The following is a 17,360-nucleotide window of genomic DNA, read 5'->3' as shown; positions in this document are numbered from 1 at the left end:
TGAGAAAGGGAGGGAGACACATTCAACTTGGGCTGAACCTGTTATGTTATTTACTGCTGATTTCTGTCAACAACAACAATTTTAATTCACAGCAACCACAGTGATACTGTTATATAGTCACTCTGTACTAAAAATATAACTCAATAATAATATATTAAAACTCTCTCATTTTGTTACAATCTGTATTATTGTGGGTTTTCTACCTTTTTAATTTCAAATATATTTCTTTGAGACGTCAGAACCCATCTTTGTGAGTTATAAAGATGTTGGTACCTCCACAGTTTTTCATATTTTCACACTGAACATGTCATCAATAAATCTGGTGATACTGACCCAGACCATGTGATGTACAGTGTAGATATCAGAGTCTCCCATGTAGACTCGGATAGCTCTCAGAGTAAAGCCATACTTCTTTCCCACTCTGTGAATGACAATGGCAGGTTTAATGCTGCTCACAGCTGGGGATAGGTCTCGGCTTGGAGAGGAGTCCCGGGATGATGGATTGGATGACAGTGAGTGGGGAGACATTGGGCTGGCCAGTGGAGAGGCTCCATAGTGGTCTACAAACAGAAAGTGACTGATTATTATTCATATCCTTTATACTAGCATTGCAAATCTTCTGCATTGTTCTGCAAAAGAAAAGTTTTCTATAATGAATCAAAACTGTAACAAAAGTTTATACTGTCTAAATCAAAGAGTCTTTGCCATTGCTCACTTTAGCTCTCAAACACAAAACTTAGATTAAATGCGATTCTGGTGTTTAGCCACAACTTGACATACTAACCTGCAGGGATCATCAATGACAGTGTGGTGGCGGAGGCTGACTTGATGACCTTGTTAAGTGGCCTAGTGCTTGGGGTTGTATGTTTGTCTGCATCTCCAGACAGCAGACGATGGCGAGCCCTGCGAGCCGCCAAGTCGCTAATGGCTTTTGGAGTGGATGGAGAATCGCTGTCTGCTGCCACTTTGGCAACTGCTCCGACTGCACCATTACTGCCATTCGCCCGTTCGCACATGTCACCTGAGCTGCTTGCTGCATTGACAGAAGAAAACGGAGGAACACCAGTGAGAGAAGGTCAATTTATGCTCAACCATCTTCTTAACTGAAAGTTTCTTTAACCATAAACTATGGATATTTCTAAAGAAAATTGTGAAATTTTAGCTTGATACATAAAATACTTTCCAAGTAATTTTTTTTCTGGAAACCGCCCACTGGCCTTTCAGCACATTTTTTTGCACATTCAAACTGAGGCTATGTTTGAAGGTAATTTTCTCAGAGCCTAAAAATTCCACTGTTCATCATGTTGATGTTCCAAATCCATAATATTGAACCGTTAAAAGGGAGTTTTTTCTTGCCACTGTTGCCGTAGGGCTTGCTCTGCGGTTCAGGCATATGGGTTGCTAACAACTTGCTGTTCTTGCTCAATCAATCATACATGTTCAGAAGCAATAACTTTTTAAAAAAAGTTTTCAATTTCAATGTAAGTATTTCATATTGCAGAGTACTCTTTATTTTTTGTTTTGTACTATTGTGACCTGCGAATACATATGGGTCAGAAAATATCAATGGTTGTCTTTTGCATTGTCAATGTTCTTTTCGTTAATGTATGTTCAAAAATTGGAATTTTCAATTCAATACAATACAATACAATACAATAACTTTATTAATCCCCGAAAAGAAAGTCAATATTCACGATGTATTTTTTAAAAATCTGGTCTTTTCCCTACTGGTAAGAGTAGCAGGAAAGTGTCAAAGTCATCATTTAGTGACCATTGTAAACATGAACATGTGTATACATGTTCATGTTGGTAAAATTTTGCTAAATATTTAATGACATTTTTGTAAAATTCACATTGTATAATTTAAAGGCCTAAAATCTGGAGATACCCTGAAACACTTCTATCTTTTCCCATAAGAGTTGCTTCTATAAGCAGGAGAATATTTGTTATCACATCTAAAGAGTTTTCATGCAGTTCTATTATTCCAGCTGGACACAACAAACCAGACTAGTTTCATAGCTTTGTCAGCTCACTGATCTGGAAACAGAAATGCTGTCTTGTTTATTATAACCTCCTTATGTTTCTACAGTGTGTACAGTTGGTGTTCCTGCTTACGCGTGAGCTTGGCCTTGCTTAGCTGACTGGAGGTGGAACTCGGTATGGTGGGACACTCCTTGAGCTTCGGCTCCCTGTCTACTGGGAGCTCTGGGATAGTGAGGGGAATATCATCACACTGTGGGCCCCTCACAGCACTAGGACCCAGCAGGTTCTGACTATTATGGCTGCCATCTACAATGTAGAGAACAAGAATAGTGACTTGAAATTTATGCTACTGCTCACTTTACTCTTTTCTTTCCATTTAAACTTTTCCTAAATGCCTCTGACTAATAGGCTACTTCAACGATTTAACATCTTTAGGGTTTAGAAGTATACGGCATAAGTTACATCAATGTCTGCAACAGTTTTCAAAGTGATGCTTTGTGTGAAAATAACCTACATTCATTCTGCCATCTGATGCCTATGCATTTCTCAGAAACCCTCATCTGAAAACTGTACACTCTCTTTTTTTTTGAGGGTGGATAAAAGACCTCTAACAACCAAGCAACAACAAAAAAATTCAAATATGAAGCAGAGTAGGAATTTATGGCACAGCTTTATTTATTTACTTTGGAGGTGTTTGGAGAAGGGAAGCCACAACTTGTATTAAAACAACTATTTATTTGGGAGACCAGTGTGTGATATACACTTTTGTAATACTTTCTAACTGCACCAAACTTAACAACTTTCTCTTATTCTGTCCTCTGTTTCTGGACTAAGTCGATGGACAGTTTAATATGGGCAGATAGTGTGCACAGGCTATCAAAAAAATCCTGCTTTTACCTTCTTCCTCTGAGCAGATAGCAAAGCGTGGCATCTCAATGATGGCAGAGCAGCAGCGTCTCCTGACTGTCAGAGGTGGGCTTGAGTCACTTTCTGTGTGGGAAGACTCAGAGACTGACAGGCGCTTTCGCAGTCTGGACAAGGGAAGGACCGGAGAGATCAAACACAAGCACAGTTATAAAATACAGATGACTGAAGTTTATATTTCTTAATCTTTTCCTAGAAGTTAAAAATAAATTATTTTAAGAAACAAAAAAATGACAGCCCATGAATATCTGAGTCTGTGTTGTTTTTTGGAGGAGAGTAACTCACATTTCTGGAGATCCCACCATCCAGGATCGATCTCTGGACTTCAGGCCACTCAGGCTGTCGATGCGGTCTCCTCCCTCTTCACTAAGGCTGCGTTTTGTGGGAGGAGGAGTCCTTTTCTCCTCATGCAGAGACAAACGCTCCATACTGCTGTAAACCTACACAAAACACATTGCACATTAGACGTCACTTATACAGCAGAGGCCATCAACGTTTTCTGACTTTAGTAAGACTGCACTAAATCAATAAATCAAATGGAACAACAGTAAAAACAGTAAAAGTCTGATTTGAGAGGAACAACATTTTAGAGACTGTAAAAAAAAACAAAGTTAATTCATAGACATCAATCTATTCAGTTATAAGCCTAATAACTGACAATGCATGTCTGGGAAGAAGCTTGATTTAATATGTCAAACAGCGTTTTGTTGATTTGAATGTAAGAGAAGCGTGAATGTGTCAGGTGTATACCTTGCTGAAGCGAGGTGAGCAAGAAGAGAACTGTCGTATCTCTACATGTTCATCGTCATTAGTGTCATCGTCTTCCTCCGAATCCACATGGTGGTATCGATCAGAACGAGCTGAGACAGAGAGTAATTAGGTCACATGCTGATTATAGTGTGAGTGCATGACTTTCAGCTGAGGGATGTTTGCGAGGCAGCAGGAGACATACTGTCAAAATAACTGGTGTCATCCTCTGACTCCAGCTGTGGAATAAATTCAGCTTTCTGTCTCAATAGGCTGTTCCAGTCCAGTTCGGTGAAGAAGGCGTGTTGCTTCACCTCAAAGGCACTTCCTTTGGAGATGGAGGAGGAAGGAGAATGTAAACATGGTGGAAAAGGGTGGACAGGTGGGGGATGGATTGATAGAAGGAAAACACATCAGCTTTGGTTGAGAGTGACTGGACTTTAATTTTGAAAATGTGTGTGGACAAAAGTAAGCCAAAAGACAGCAAAATCCATCCCAGCAGAGTACTAACCAAACAAGCACAAAAAGCTAAAGAGAGAAAAAACTGAGTGATGATGTGTGACCAAAAATCACATATGGACACCGAAACATGGGAACAAAGAGAATCAGATTCTTGGAGCATCAGTTTCAGTACAGAGAAAACCAAATACCAATCCTTTTTTAAGATTTGCTATTCAGTGATGTAGTGTGTTTTGTTCTGTCTGGCAAAGTTGCTCTCCTAAACAAACAACTGCCTATGTTGGGTGCCTACTGATGAAGAAACAGCACACATATTGCTACTACTGTCACATGTCACCCCTTCATTCCATTTCCCATGGTTATCCACAATTCTTTCATCCTTTGTTACCATCTGTCATACCCCCGTCTTACCTGTTGTTATCACACCTTTGCTATTTGTTAGAGATCGACCGATATGGGTTTTTCAGGACCGATACCGATTATTAGTAGTTAGAGGAGGCTGATTGATATTTGGAGCTGATATTCATTTGCAGTAAAAGTGTAAAAATTGCCGTAAAAAAATTTTAATAATGCAAACACTGAACTCGGTTTAAATGCATAAAGCATGTTTATTTAATCAAACAAATAGCAAATAATAGCTCCAGAAGTGCATGGATTTCCTAGACTCAGAAGCATCTCTTATAAAGTTGAATAAAAACTGAAATAAATAGCTCCCTGAATTTTTTCCACAGTAAATAAAGAAAATTTAAATATAACTATAATGACTTATCTTTGTTTTAGCCCTTAGGAATCTGGGGGGACAATTTGACTGAGGTCCATTTTTGACTAATTCTGATTTTACCTTTATATTTCACCTTAAAAACTGATCTTGCTTTGCTTGGTGTCTTTTTTTCAGCACAACCTCCCCTGTGTGATTCTACAATTATTTTTGCACTTTTGAAATAATGTATGAACACACTTGACCTAAAATTGCAGAAAAAATATAGAGCCAGAGTAGGAAAAAGTTAGATTTTTTTTTCACTGTGGACACCATAAACATGTGTAAAGAATCCTTTTCAGAACTTAGAATGCAAATATAAATTGTTTGTCATAAAATAATGTGCAAATTTAGCAGTCAACACAGTTATATACCACTATTTGCACTAAAATGCAGAAAATTTTTAGGTGCTTTTGCACAACTATTTACAAAATCATCAGGAGTCACAATAAAATTTTACATAAATGAATTTGTGCCACTCCAAAAAACTTTTTCTGTCCACCACAGTCTGTACAATGGCAAAAACAATAAAAAACGGGCTTTAGGACCATGGGGAGAATCTGGAGTCCTGGTAGTCTCCATTGCTGGATTATTATTATTATTATTATTATTATTATTATTATTATTATTATTATTATTATTATTATTATTATTATTATTATTATTTTACATCTGAAGCAAAGTCTTCATTTTCTGTGCATCTTGTGTCTTCTCTGTGTCTGGCAGAGAGAGTGATCTGTGGCCAAAGCCAGTGAAGGACGTGCTGCTCTCTGAGTGGAGCTGAGAGCTGCTCTCTCAGAGAGTTATAACTTATCCCCTGACGAAAAAAAATGATAGAAAGTTCCAAATCTGCACTTTGGCCATCTCTCCTCTGTGTATTTCTAAAATATTCCACTCTCTTACTAGTAACACAGAGACTGGGATTGTGTCATCCCCCAGCCGCTGTGTTGAGCGTCTTTGTCCCAGGTGCTCCCAGCGGGGAGGAGTCTCAAAGCTTTTTGTTTTTCACATGTCACTCCCCCTGATGTTTCTGTGATTGTTTTTGTGTCGGCTACAGAAGGCTTCACAGAATCTCCCGTTTAGCCATAGTAGCGTACACAGCCTGGTCTTTGGAATGCCAGAGGAGAGACCAAATCAGATAAGGAATCCTTTCTTTCTTGGATGTTTATTCAGACCCACATCAAACTGTCACTTTGGACAGTTTCCAGGACCAGGAAATCTTCTTTCCCAGGAAAGAGACTTCATTAATGTCACAAGTTAAATTACAGCAGGACGGCTGTGATCTGCCTCATAACACTCAGTTTCTGGAAGAAAACTAAGTTACAATATTCTTTTCACAGCAAAGTGACACTCAGACCTCCTGGAGAGGAACGGAGTTTCTCTCCGAAAAGTAACACCTTGGCAGAAACACAAGATAATGACTCTCACTTCTGCTGTGAATGTTTTTGATCATACCTCACCTCATGTCTAACCCCCCTCCTTCCTCTAGGGAATGCTTCCTGCCCCTCTGCAGAGGGGCATCTGATAAGAATGGGTCGTAAATTTTTATGACTCACATGCGAAATCCTGTGTTAAGAGTGTTACAGTTTTAAACTGTAACACTCGCATAATATCATATGTTTTAACTTGTTTTATAAACATCGGTCTCCTCTCTTTCTGAGAACAAAGAGAGAGTAGTCAGATTACTAAAAGTCGCGCCAAAGTTTCTCTCCACGCCCAGGTCTCTCGGACATTGATAAAAAAGGCCGGACAATGCGTTTCTAGCCTCTTGCCTCCTGCTCTTCGCTCTTAACCTCTCCATTCTGACACAGAATGCTTCGTCCACACAGCTGATTCAACGCCTTATCTCCGTTCTTTAGACACGTGTTGTTTTCTTTAACTTTACTTTGAACTTTTACTTTCTTCTGCGTTTCTTTTTGCTAGCTTATTCTTGTCGCCCTTTTCATTTTTGCGACATAATTTAGACGTTGCTCACTCTCAATACAAGCCTGAGCTTACACTTTAATCTGTTTTGCCAATAAGAAATAATTGGAATCAAAGTTTTACTTTTTCTAAATTTCATCACAGCATCAGTTCAAGTTTTAAAATCCCGTTTTATCATTCGGCAGACGCTAACTCAAAACAGAACAAGAGCCACTATTAAACAAGTTATTTTTCATCAACCCTGGAAGAACAGCATCGGCTCTCCACCACCTGCGGTGCCAACACCTCGGAGGTTGGCAGAAAGAGCCGACTGCGCTGGACCATCTCCTCGGCAGGACTTGACTCATTGCCTGGCCACACGACGCTCTGGGAAAAGGAAAGCCTAGGTGCATCGTGAACACGGTTCTGGCCCATACCACGTCCCAGCCGAACGGGGGTTTTGAACAGTGCTCCAGAAAAGTAAGAATCGCTGAAGTCTTGCTGGTCCTGATTTTGGGTTGATGCCAGTAATAACTTGGTTAACTAAATCTAATCACTCTTTAACGCATCAATTGTAATCCAAATTACCAGCTCATTGTGAGAGTTTGTCCACTATCTGGCCTCCTTCACCATCATTCTCTTCCTTTAAAATGTTAATTTGATTCCCCGCAGCCAACACGCACACAGACACACACACTCAGTATATGCTTCTTTCACTGTATATAACTCACCTGTATTGTTTTAGTAGAATAGTTGATAAATACCTTCATTTAGACCAATTCACGTTCTCGTGTGTTTCTGTGTGTGGAACTGAAGTCAATTAAATCAGAATTCTATACTTTTAGATATCTGACTGATCAACTGTATTCTCATCAGAGTTTCTTTGAGATTTTGCTTAATTTAATAATTTCCTCAGGCAAACTGAGGTGGTGCCCCCTTTTATTAATGAGTGCAAACGTAACTACTTCAGTAACCACTGAAGTAGCTACGTTCAGTGGTTACGAAACGCGCTCATCTAAAGTTCGCTCAAAAGTACAGCATTGACCATAATTCTGGTTTTACTTGGCCGATCAACACAATTTAAAAACTGGTAGAAAGTTCAAAATCCACACTTTCGACACACGTTTAAAGGGAGACTCATCGACACTTCATCTTTCTGCTTCGTTTGATTACGCAGAGGGTGAAGTAATTCACAGACATGTCGGGAGTTTGCAGAGCTGCTGCTAATGTTTACTCCGCTTTTACGTTATTCTGCGCTGCTCACTGTAACGTTAGTCGGAGTTGTGAGATGTAGAGCACTGGGATGTTTATTACAATTTCAGAAGAGTTTTCTGCATGTAAACGACACCTGTGTTTTCTCTCTGGAGCTTCTCACACGAGAAAACTTTCCTCTTCGCTGTGTGTGTGTGTGTGTGTGTGTGTGTGTGTGTGTGTGTGTGTGTGTGTGTGTGTGTGTGTGTGTGTGTGTGAGGACAGCTTCAGCTTCACAGGCTCTGCTCTTGTCGCTTAACCAATCAGAGGGCGCGGAGTGGATAGTGCTGGAGACAGAAAGCAGGAGAGAGAGAGGCGCGGCTGCATCTGAGCCGACATAATCCTGTTTTAAATTGATTTCTTCATATCGGCCCGTTGGATTAAAAAACAGCCGATGCCGATATATGTCAAATTTCCTTTTTTTTTTGTCTGCATTTATTCTCATTGTTTAACTCCACAAAAGGGGTGTCAACATTATATGAGATTGATGCATATTTTAGTCTTGCAGCCAAATATTTTAATATTTAGTGCATGTGTGTGACCATCACCAGCCCTCCCTGAAAGCTAAGCAAGACATTCTTTATTAGAATTCCCTATTATGAGCCAGGGAGGGCAGTGCTACACCTCAGTGATGTGTGGGGGAAACAAAGACTGGACAGGACGAAACTGGACGAACAGGGATAGGAACTAACAGGCTGTGCTATTACAATTAAAGAGTGTCAGGTTAGCACCTGACACTCTTTAATTTAGTTATTCCTATGTTATTCCTAACTGCATAAAACAAACAAACAAAAAACAACAACAAAAAAGAGATTCAATAAATAAATAAATAAACGGTATTGAACACCATAATTGTGGATGTCTTGACAGTGTAGAATAGAATAGGCTGGAAGAGGATACTAGTGAAAAAGAGAATGAGTTTAGTATAGAGACTCTGGAGAGAGTCTTAGCACATTCTGGTGGGTCCCATCATTCGCTAACAATGGGACGCGACAGGGGCTGGCGAGACCTGATCAAACATGCAAGTGTGAAAGACCCCGAAGACCAGAACAGCTATTACAGCAAGGCAGGGCCAAGCCAACAGGGCACCCCCTCCCCCCTGGGCCACAGGAGCCACAGGGTGGCACCCCCAGAGAGCCACCGGGGCCACTGGGGCCACCGTGAACCACGCAGACCCAGAGAACAAGAGGGAGCAGCTACCGACACCCCCGCCGCGTCAAGATCAACCCAGGCGGCCCGAGGCACGAGGACCCACCCGCAACCCAAGCCCCAACCCTGCCCGCCCCAGCCCCCACCAGAACCCCCCATCCCACCACCCTACCACCCCGCCCAGAGCAGCGCCCCGGCAGACGCCATAGCCCACCACGGGCCAGCCGCACGCAGCACCCTGCCCCGGAGGGGGGACCAGGACGCACTACAAGGAAGCAAGGGCCATGAGCCCCATGCCCAGCCCGGAGCCGGCATGTCAAAGATGCAGGGCGCCCACCCTGCAGCATCACCGAGACCCCACCCATCCCACCCCAGCACAGCACCAGGCCCGGACAGAAGCCCCCAGCCAGCAGAAACTGACCTCCATTGGTGGCACACAGGCCCTGTGCCCAGATGAGCCAGAGTAACCCCCCCCCCCCCCCCCCAAGAGAGACCACCTGGCCCCCATGCCAGACCCCAGGCAGTGGAGTGCCCCAGGCCCCCCCAGGGGAGGGAGAGGGGTGAGGAGGAGCGGGAGAGGGGAGGGCTGCAAACAGACTTTAGGTTCATTAGCGCCACCTACTGGGCTGGAGTGTTCATCAGTGACTGGTGTGTCAGAAATGAGGGAACTGAGAAAGGTGCGATTAAATGCTTTAATTTATTTAACGCGTTCGGTGTAATTAATTAATCAAAATTAACGCATTGAAGCCCCAAAATTAGCCATCAAAATTAGCGTGTTAACACGCACAATAATTACTCAGATTAAGAATTTTAATACAATTAACGCATCTGCAGCGCAGAATGACTCAAAATCCCTCAAACAAGGCATTTCGGGTATTTTAAATTTGATGGGTCGCTTCTATTTCACCGGCGCAGCTTTTCCAGTGTTAGCTCAGGAAATACACAGACCAATTAGGTACGAGTTCAGCCATCCCACGTGACGCTACTCAGCCAATGAATTGGTCTCTGGAGTCCAGCCTAAACATGGCAGCTGATTTCAGAAAACAGGTGAGGGACAGACGAGAGGAGGACAGACAAAAAGATAAACAAGAAAAGCACTCAGAGAGTGCAGTGCTCCACCAAGACTGTTCATTCTTCAATTTGTGCATTGACAAATCACGGCAACACAGAATCTGGTCATTTAATATAGTGTTAACTATATTAAATAGTTAACTGCCCAGCAGCTGCCCGACCGTGGTCAGAAAGCACAGGGGAGGTCAGTTCTGGAGCCTATCCCAGCTGACTCGGGCGAAGGCAGAGGACACCCTAGACAGGTCGCCAGTCTGTCGCAGGGCTACATACAGAGACAAACAATCACTCTCACATTCACACCTACGGGCAATTTAGAATGATCAATTAACCTCAGCATATTTTTGGACTGTGGGAGGAAGCCGGAGTACCCAGAGAAAACCCACGCATGCACAGGGAGAACATGCAAACTCCATGCAGAAAGATCCCGGGAAAGCCGGGACGTGAACCAGGGATCTTCTCGCTGCAAGGCGAAAGTGCTAACCACTACGCCACTGTGCAGCCCTACCCACAAACTAACTAAATAAATAAATAATTACCTTGCGTGAGCACAGGCATGTATTGTGCATGCGTACGTTATGTAGTACAATCTGTACTACATAACGTACGCACTGAATTGCGTGACCAAAATATTTAACAGGTCGAGTGAATTGATGCAGGTAACTGACACAGCATTCAGCATCAGCACTCTCTTGTAGGAACAAGAGAGTGCTGATGTAGAAGAGCACAGGCTGTGGCATTCTCATGGATCTAAAAATGTAAATAATCTGTGGGTCCACACTGATGGCCGTTGTTGTGGCTCCCACCTCCTTGTACCCGTGGCTAGCACATATGTCACACGGATTTTCACATGTAAGCAAAGGAGGGATGTGTGAGATAGTACTGAAAGACTGGTGTGCTCCAGGATTTACTGCATATGCACAAAAGTACTGCACACAATGTCTGATATGTCAACAGCACAATCCTGGAAAAAGAGTACAAACAACATCATCAACACATCCCCCTGTACAGGGACCTTTTGAAGCTCTGCAAATAGACTTAGTTCATATACCAAAATGTGATGGGTATGAAAATATTCTTGTATGCATGGGCATGTTTTCAAACTGGCCAGAGGCCTGGCTGTGCAGGAAGGTTGACGCTACCTCTGTTGTAAAAAGCCTACTGAAAGACATCATCCCAAGATTTGGCATTCCACAGACCATTAATTCAGACAGAGGTACCCACTTCACTGGGGAAATAACAACTGAACTTTGTAAATCCCTAGGAATTAAACAAAGACTACACAGCCACCATACCACCCTCAATCCTGAAAAACAAACTGGCTAAACTATGTGCAGAAACAGGCCTAAGACGGACAGCAGTCCTACCTTTAGTCTTAATGTCAATGAGATTGACTCCAATCAGAACACACAAACTCACAACTCATGAGATTATTACTGGTAGACCAATGACTATACCTAGTAATTCTGTACTGTGTATGAAAAAGATGGACGTCTATGCCATGGATGAATTAATGCTGTCATTCTGTTCTGCTCTACACTCTGCTGTTCAAATAATTCACAGCCGGGTAAAAGCTGTCCAGTCCTCTCCTAGTGACCAACTGTGCCACAATATTCAGCCAGGAGACTGGGTCTGCATCAGACAGTTGTGAAGGAAAAACGCCCTGAAGCCCCGCTGGTCCAAACCCCAGCATGTTGCTCATCACCAACACAGCAGTCAAGTGTGAAGGTCGTGTCACGTGGGTGCACGCCTCACACTGCAAGAAGACACCTCCTCCACCATGCACCAGAGATCAGCAGGAGGCCTCTTCAGCACATGGACTCTCGTCCTTGTTGCCTTCAGAGTTATATAGAATGCTGGAGACACCCTCAACAGAGGAGCAGCACGGACACCGGAGTCCCAGAAGCAGACGCAGGACACCTACAGCTGACAGGACAACAGGGGAGCAGTGCGGACACCGGAGTCCCAGAAGCAGACACAGGACATCCAGAGCACAGGAGCAATGTGCATACCGGAGTTCCAGTTTCAGATATCCCACACATAACCAAAGTACATCGCAGACACCACAAACATCAGGCTGCAGACTACAGACATCAGGTAACATGTACCTCCAGCTAGCCAATTTGGTAGCTGCAAACAGCCCAACCCCTAAAAACTGCTATGTCTGTGGCTTCATTCCACACAGCACAAAAGAAGGACTTCCTCTGATGGCTTTACCTGCAATTCCTTGTGATACATGTCAATTATTACAGTCCCTCAGCTCAGCACATGGATACTGTACCTGTCCCGGTGCAACACAAACTAGACAGCTGTTCTGCAAATAACAAGACACAACTTTTTATTCCTGTGACAACTATCCTGAGCCCCTCATCCTTACAAAGGTTCCCAAGACATTTCAGTGGTGCATCAAAGGCACTGGGACCATCCATGTGGGCTCATCCAAATGTGACTCTGTTGACCCATTGTCAGAAAGATCAATGGTAAAATCCAAAGGTGGTGTGCAGTCAGACCAACATACCATTGACCATACTAATTCCAATGACCAATATAACCACTTTGCTAAAATAACCAATAGTTGCTCATTCCCTTTGTCAAAAGGATTATACTGGATTTGTGGCATGAAGGCCTATGAATTTTTACCAAAGTCATGGTCTGGAATGTGTGGTCTGGGTCATGTGATACCAGCCATGAGAGTCCTTACTTTGCCAGATGAGGTCATCATTGTCAAGAGAGATCTATATACACACACACAACACGATGGACGTTCCGGAACCTGCGCCTCTGAAAGTGGCTGCAAAGTCTGGTGTCTCTTAACTGTTTTAAATTTTTGCTGTATTTTTTTCATGTTTCTGTCGCATTTTGTCGGCTGCTGATTGAGGTTTCTGCTGAGAGAAGAGTTTATTCAAGAGAGGAGCTTTTTTCATTGAGACAGAACAAATCTGGACAGCAACACCTAATTCCAGTGGACATCTTGAGGTGTTTTTTCGTGGTTGCCGTGCTGGTGCAAAGGCGAAGGCTAGGAAATGGAGATATAAGCCCTTTCTTCCATCAGTCATCATGGGAAACGTCAACTCTCTGCCAAACAAAAGTGACGAGCTGGAGACATTGGTGAAGACTGACAAAACATACCGTGAATGCAGTCTCCTGTGTTTTACTGAAACCTGGCTGAATCAAAACACCTCAGAGTGTGGATCTACCTGGCTTCACCCTCATAAGGTCAGACAGAGATGCTAAAGCTAGTGGCAAGAACAAAGGAGGGGGTCTGGCTTTATTTGTTAACCAGAGATGGTGTAACTCCTCACATATAACTGTTAAGGAGCAATTGCGTTGTCCAGATATTGAACTGTTGGCAGCTGCCCTTCGGCCATATTATGTTCCAAGGGAGTTCGGTCATATCATAACCATACTTGTATACATCCCACCCAAGGCAACTGACTTGGTTCCGTGTCATGTTTTGCATGATACTGTTGCTAAGATACAGATGCAACATCCTGAGGCACTTGTAATAATATCAAGAGATTTCAATCATGTCAACCTCTCCTCTCACCTGACTGGATTTACACAGTTTGTTAACTGCCCTACCAGAGAAAATAAAACCCTAGACCTGCTGTATGCCAATGTCAAAGAAGCTTACAGAGCTACTGCCTTACCACCACTGGGCAGGTCAGATCATAACTTGGTTTATCTGCAGACCTGTTACAAACTTTGTATGCTGAGACAGCCTGCAACTAAAGTCAAAATCAGAAGGTGGACTCCTCAAGCTAGTGAAGCTCTAAAGGACTGCTTTGAATCAACAGACTGGAATGTGCTTCTGGAAACAGATGAAGACAGTATGAACATTGACAGACAGGTTGATTGTTTTACTGTTGTTTTACATCAACGTCTGTAGAGACACAGTCATACCTGCAAAGACTGTTCGCTGTTTCCCCAATAACAAAGCCTGGATCACAAGCGACATAAAGGCAATCCTCAACCAGAAAAAACAAGCTTTTAGAGATGGTGACAAAGAATGACTCAAAGAAGTACAACATGAGTTGAAGAGGAGACTGAAGATGGCAAAGCTTGAATACAAAAAGAAGATAGAGAGGAATTTTCAACACAGCAACATTTGTGATGTGTGGAGAGGAATCAGTACCATCTCTGGACATAACAAGATAAAGAAAAAGGAGCCAATAGTGGGTGATGTGGAAAGAGCTGATGAACTCAACCTGTTCTTCAACAGATATGACACTGTGGACACACCTACTTCCACTGCTGCTCCTCCTGCTTCTCCTCAACATACGGAAATCCCCACTATAGCTCCTTCTTCTCTTTCTCCGTCTCCTACACATGTCTCCACAGCTGCAACCACTTCCCTTCTAGCACCCGTACCCTTCTCTGTCACAGAGACAGGGGTGATGTTGGAGCTTGGGAGACTTTGCTTTGGGAAGGCAGCTGGCCCAGATAGTGTGTGTCCAAGACTGCTTAAAGACTGTGCTGCACAATTGTGTCAACCTCTCCACAGGATCTTCAACCTGAGTCTACAGCTGGGGTGGGTGCCTGCTCTATGGAAAACATCCTGTATTGTGCCGGTACCAAAAATCAAATGTCCGGCTGAACTAAATGACTACAGACCTATTGCCCTTACCTCACACATCATGAAAGCTCTGAAGCGGCTGATTCTACGCCTACTGAGGCTTGAGGTCAAAGACAAACTCGATTCCCTGGAGTTTGCATACAAAGAACACATTGGGGTGGATGATGCCATCCTCTTCATGCTTCACCGTGCCCTGTCTCATCTGAAGGAAACTGGAGTTTATGTGAGAATCATGTTCTTTGATTTTTCAAACACATTCAACTCCATCCAACCCACCATACTCAAAGACAAGCTCAAAGAGATGGGAGTGGATCCTTCCTGTGTTTCTTGGATCACAGATTATCTGACAGGAAGGCCACAGTTTGTCAGGCTGGGAAACTGTGTTTCTGGGACATTAATGAGCAGTACTGGGGCTCTACAAGGAACAGTCCTGGCTCCATTCCTGCTCACACTATACATCAGACTTCAAATACAGCACTGAGTCCTGCCACATTCAGAAATACACTGATGACACTGCTATCATGGCATGTATCAGAAATGGACATGAAGCTGAATACAGGGATCTGATAAATGCCTTCAGTGACTGGAGTCACAAAAACTGCCTGCTACTCCTCAAAGACAAAGGAAATGATCATAGATTTCTGCAGATCCAAACCCCCTTTTCAGCCAGTGAACACTTGTGGCGTGGACATCCAGGTGGTGACATCGTATAAATATTTAGGTGTCCCCCTTGATTATAAGTTAGACTGGTCTAAAAATGTAGACTTCATCTACAAAAAGGGCCAGAGCCGACTTTATTGCCTCAGAAGAGTTCGATCATTAGACATCTGCAGTAAGATGCTCTCAGTCTGTGGTAGCAAGTGTTCGATTTTATGTTGCAGTCTGCTGGGGAGGCAGTATAAAAAACAAGGATGCAAGGCGTCTGAACAAACTAATTAAAAAGCTGGCTCCGTGGTTGGAATCAGATTGAACACATTGGAGGATGAGGTGGAGAGACAGGCACTTAGAAAAATGGAGGCCATTTTGACAAACCTGGATCATCCACTTCACATCTGCCTCAACAGACACAAAACATCAGTGGACGGCTCCTATCCCTGCAATGCAGGACTGAAAGATTCAGAAAATCTTTCTTGCCATCAGCAATCAGACTATTTAATTCAAAAGTAAACAGATGAGACCAGACAATTGAATGTCCCTTCGGGGATTAATAAAGTCATTGTAATGTATTGTATTTTATTGTATTGTATTGGACAAGATTCTTTGGTGCACTCATTCCATGGAATGATGTAATCTCTTGACCAAATACGAGATCTTTCTCATACTGTAGAAGATCTTGCAAACTCCACTGCATCTGGTTTGGCCATGTTGTCACAAGAAATGACTGCTGTAAGAATGATGACATTACAAAATCAGGCTGCACTAGATTTCATACTGGCATCACAAGGAGGAACATGCGCCATCACTGGAGCCGAGTGTTACACTTTCATTCCTGATCACAATGCCACCATACAGGAAATAAGTCATCACTTGAGCAACATTGCAAAGACATTACACCAACCTGTTTCTACTGGATTATTTGACTGGATTAAGGATGAAATAGGACTATTGGCTTACACAATTTTTGAATTTATGTTGCTTGCTTTGATTATTTTGATTACTATTTGTCTTGTGATTTTTTATTTTAAATGTCTTCGTAAATCACTTACCACCAGACCTACCACTACCATTATGTACTCCACAGAAATTCAGCCTATTTCTTGTACAAGAAGAGAACCCTGGTTACTTGTACATACAACATAGAAATTGGTTAAGTGCACACAGGCAAACACACACACACACACACACACACACACACACACACACACACACACACACACACACACACACACACACACACACACACACACACACACACATATTTGCACACACACATCTGCACACACACAAAAAGTGTGGATTGATGAAGAAATAGCACACATATTGTTACTACTGTCACGTCACCCCTTCATTCCATTTCCCATGGTTATCCACAATTCTTTCATCCTCTGTGTCTGTCTTACCTTATGTTATCTCACCTTTGCTATTTGCAATTGTGTACCCTTTCGATCTGTTGTTTTACCCTCGGTTACTGATTAGGAACTATACGCAAATTAACCACTGTCCACCTTGATTTTACTTACAACCCCCTCCCAACCCTTTGATCCATCCTCTGATATGCTCCTTTTGTCTTACCTTCTGTATTTGCATACAGCCCCCCCCTACCCTTTTATCCATCCTCTGACATTCCTACAAAATGTGTGCCCTGAAAATGCTCTGGGTCAACTTACCTTTGCAGACCCATATTCTGTGTCGGTAAATCCACTGTATTATCGGAAATACTAATAAAACACACCATTACAGCAAACCTTGACGGACCAAGTGTGAAATTTCTTCAACACTACACAAATGTTACCCGCAATGTGTGGCATCAGAAGAATGTCTGCAGTGTGAAACCAGTCAGAAAGTTTCACTAGCACAGTGACAAGGCCCAAAAAATGACAACTA

At 42.7% G+C, this 17,360-nt stretch overlaps 1 protein-coding gene across 17 annotated transcripts in view; it reads right to left on the bottom strand.

The window, feature by feature from the left end:
- Positions 1-17,360, bottom strand: part of mast2 (microtubule associated serine/threonine kinase 2) — a 224,736-nt gene that overhangs the window by 8,236 nt on the left and 199,140 nt on the right. For 16 of the 17 annotated variants that reach the window (XM_055018176.1, XM_055018183.1, XM_055018186.1 and 13 more), the window contains 7 exons: positions 3,860-3,982; positions 3,658-3,767; positions 3,193-3,347; positions 2,881-3,014; positions 2,116-2,289; positions 785-1,033; positions 334-560 (listed from right to left, as the gene is read on the bottom strand). In XM_055018176.1, the coding sequence (XP_054874151.1) occupies positions 334-560; positions 785-1,033; positions 2,116-2,289; positions 2,881-3,014; positions 3,193-3,347; positions 3,658-3,767; positions 3,860-3,982 (1,172 nt within the window). The remainder of the gene's footprint in view (positions 1-333; positions 561-784; positions 1,034-2,115; positions 2,290-2,880; positions 3,015-3,192; positions 3,348-3,657; positions 3,768-3,859; positions 3,983-17,360) is intronic. The other variant, XM_055018191.1, reaches the window with a different exon arrangement.

The sequence above is a fragment of the Amphiprion ocellaris genome, chromosome 2, assembly GCF_022539595.1.
Source record: "Amphiprion ocellaris isolate individual 3 ecotype Okinawa chromosome 2, ASM2253959v1, whole genome shotgun sequence".
In the NCBI taxonomy this organism is placed as follows: Eukaryota; Metazoa; Chordata; class Actinopteri; family Pomacentridae; genus Amphiprion; species Amphiprion ocellaris.
This window is presented reverse-complemented; position numbering and strand designations above follow the sequence as displayed.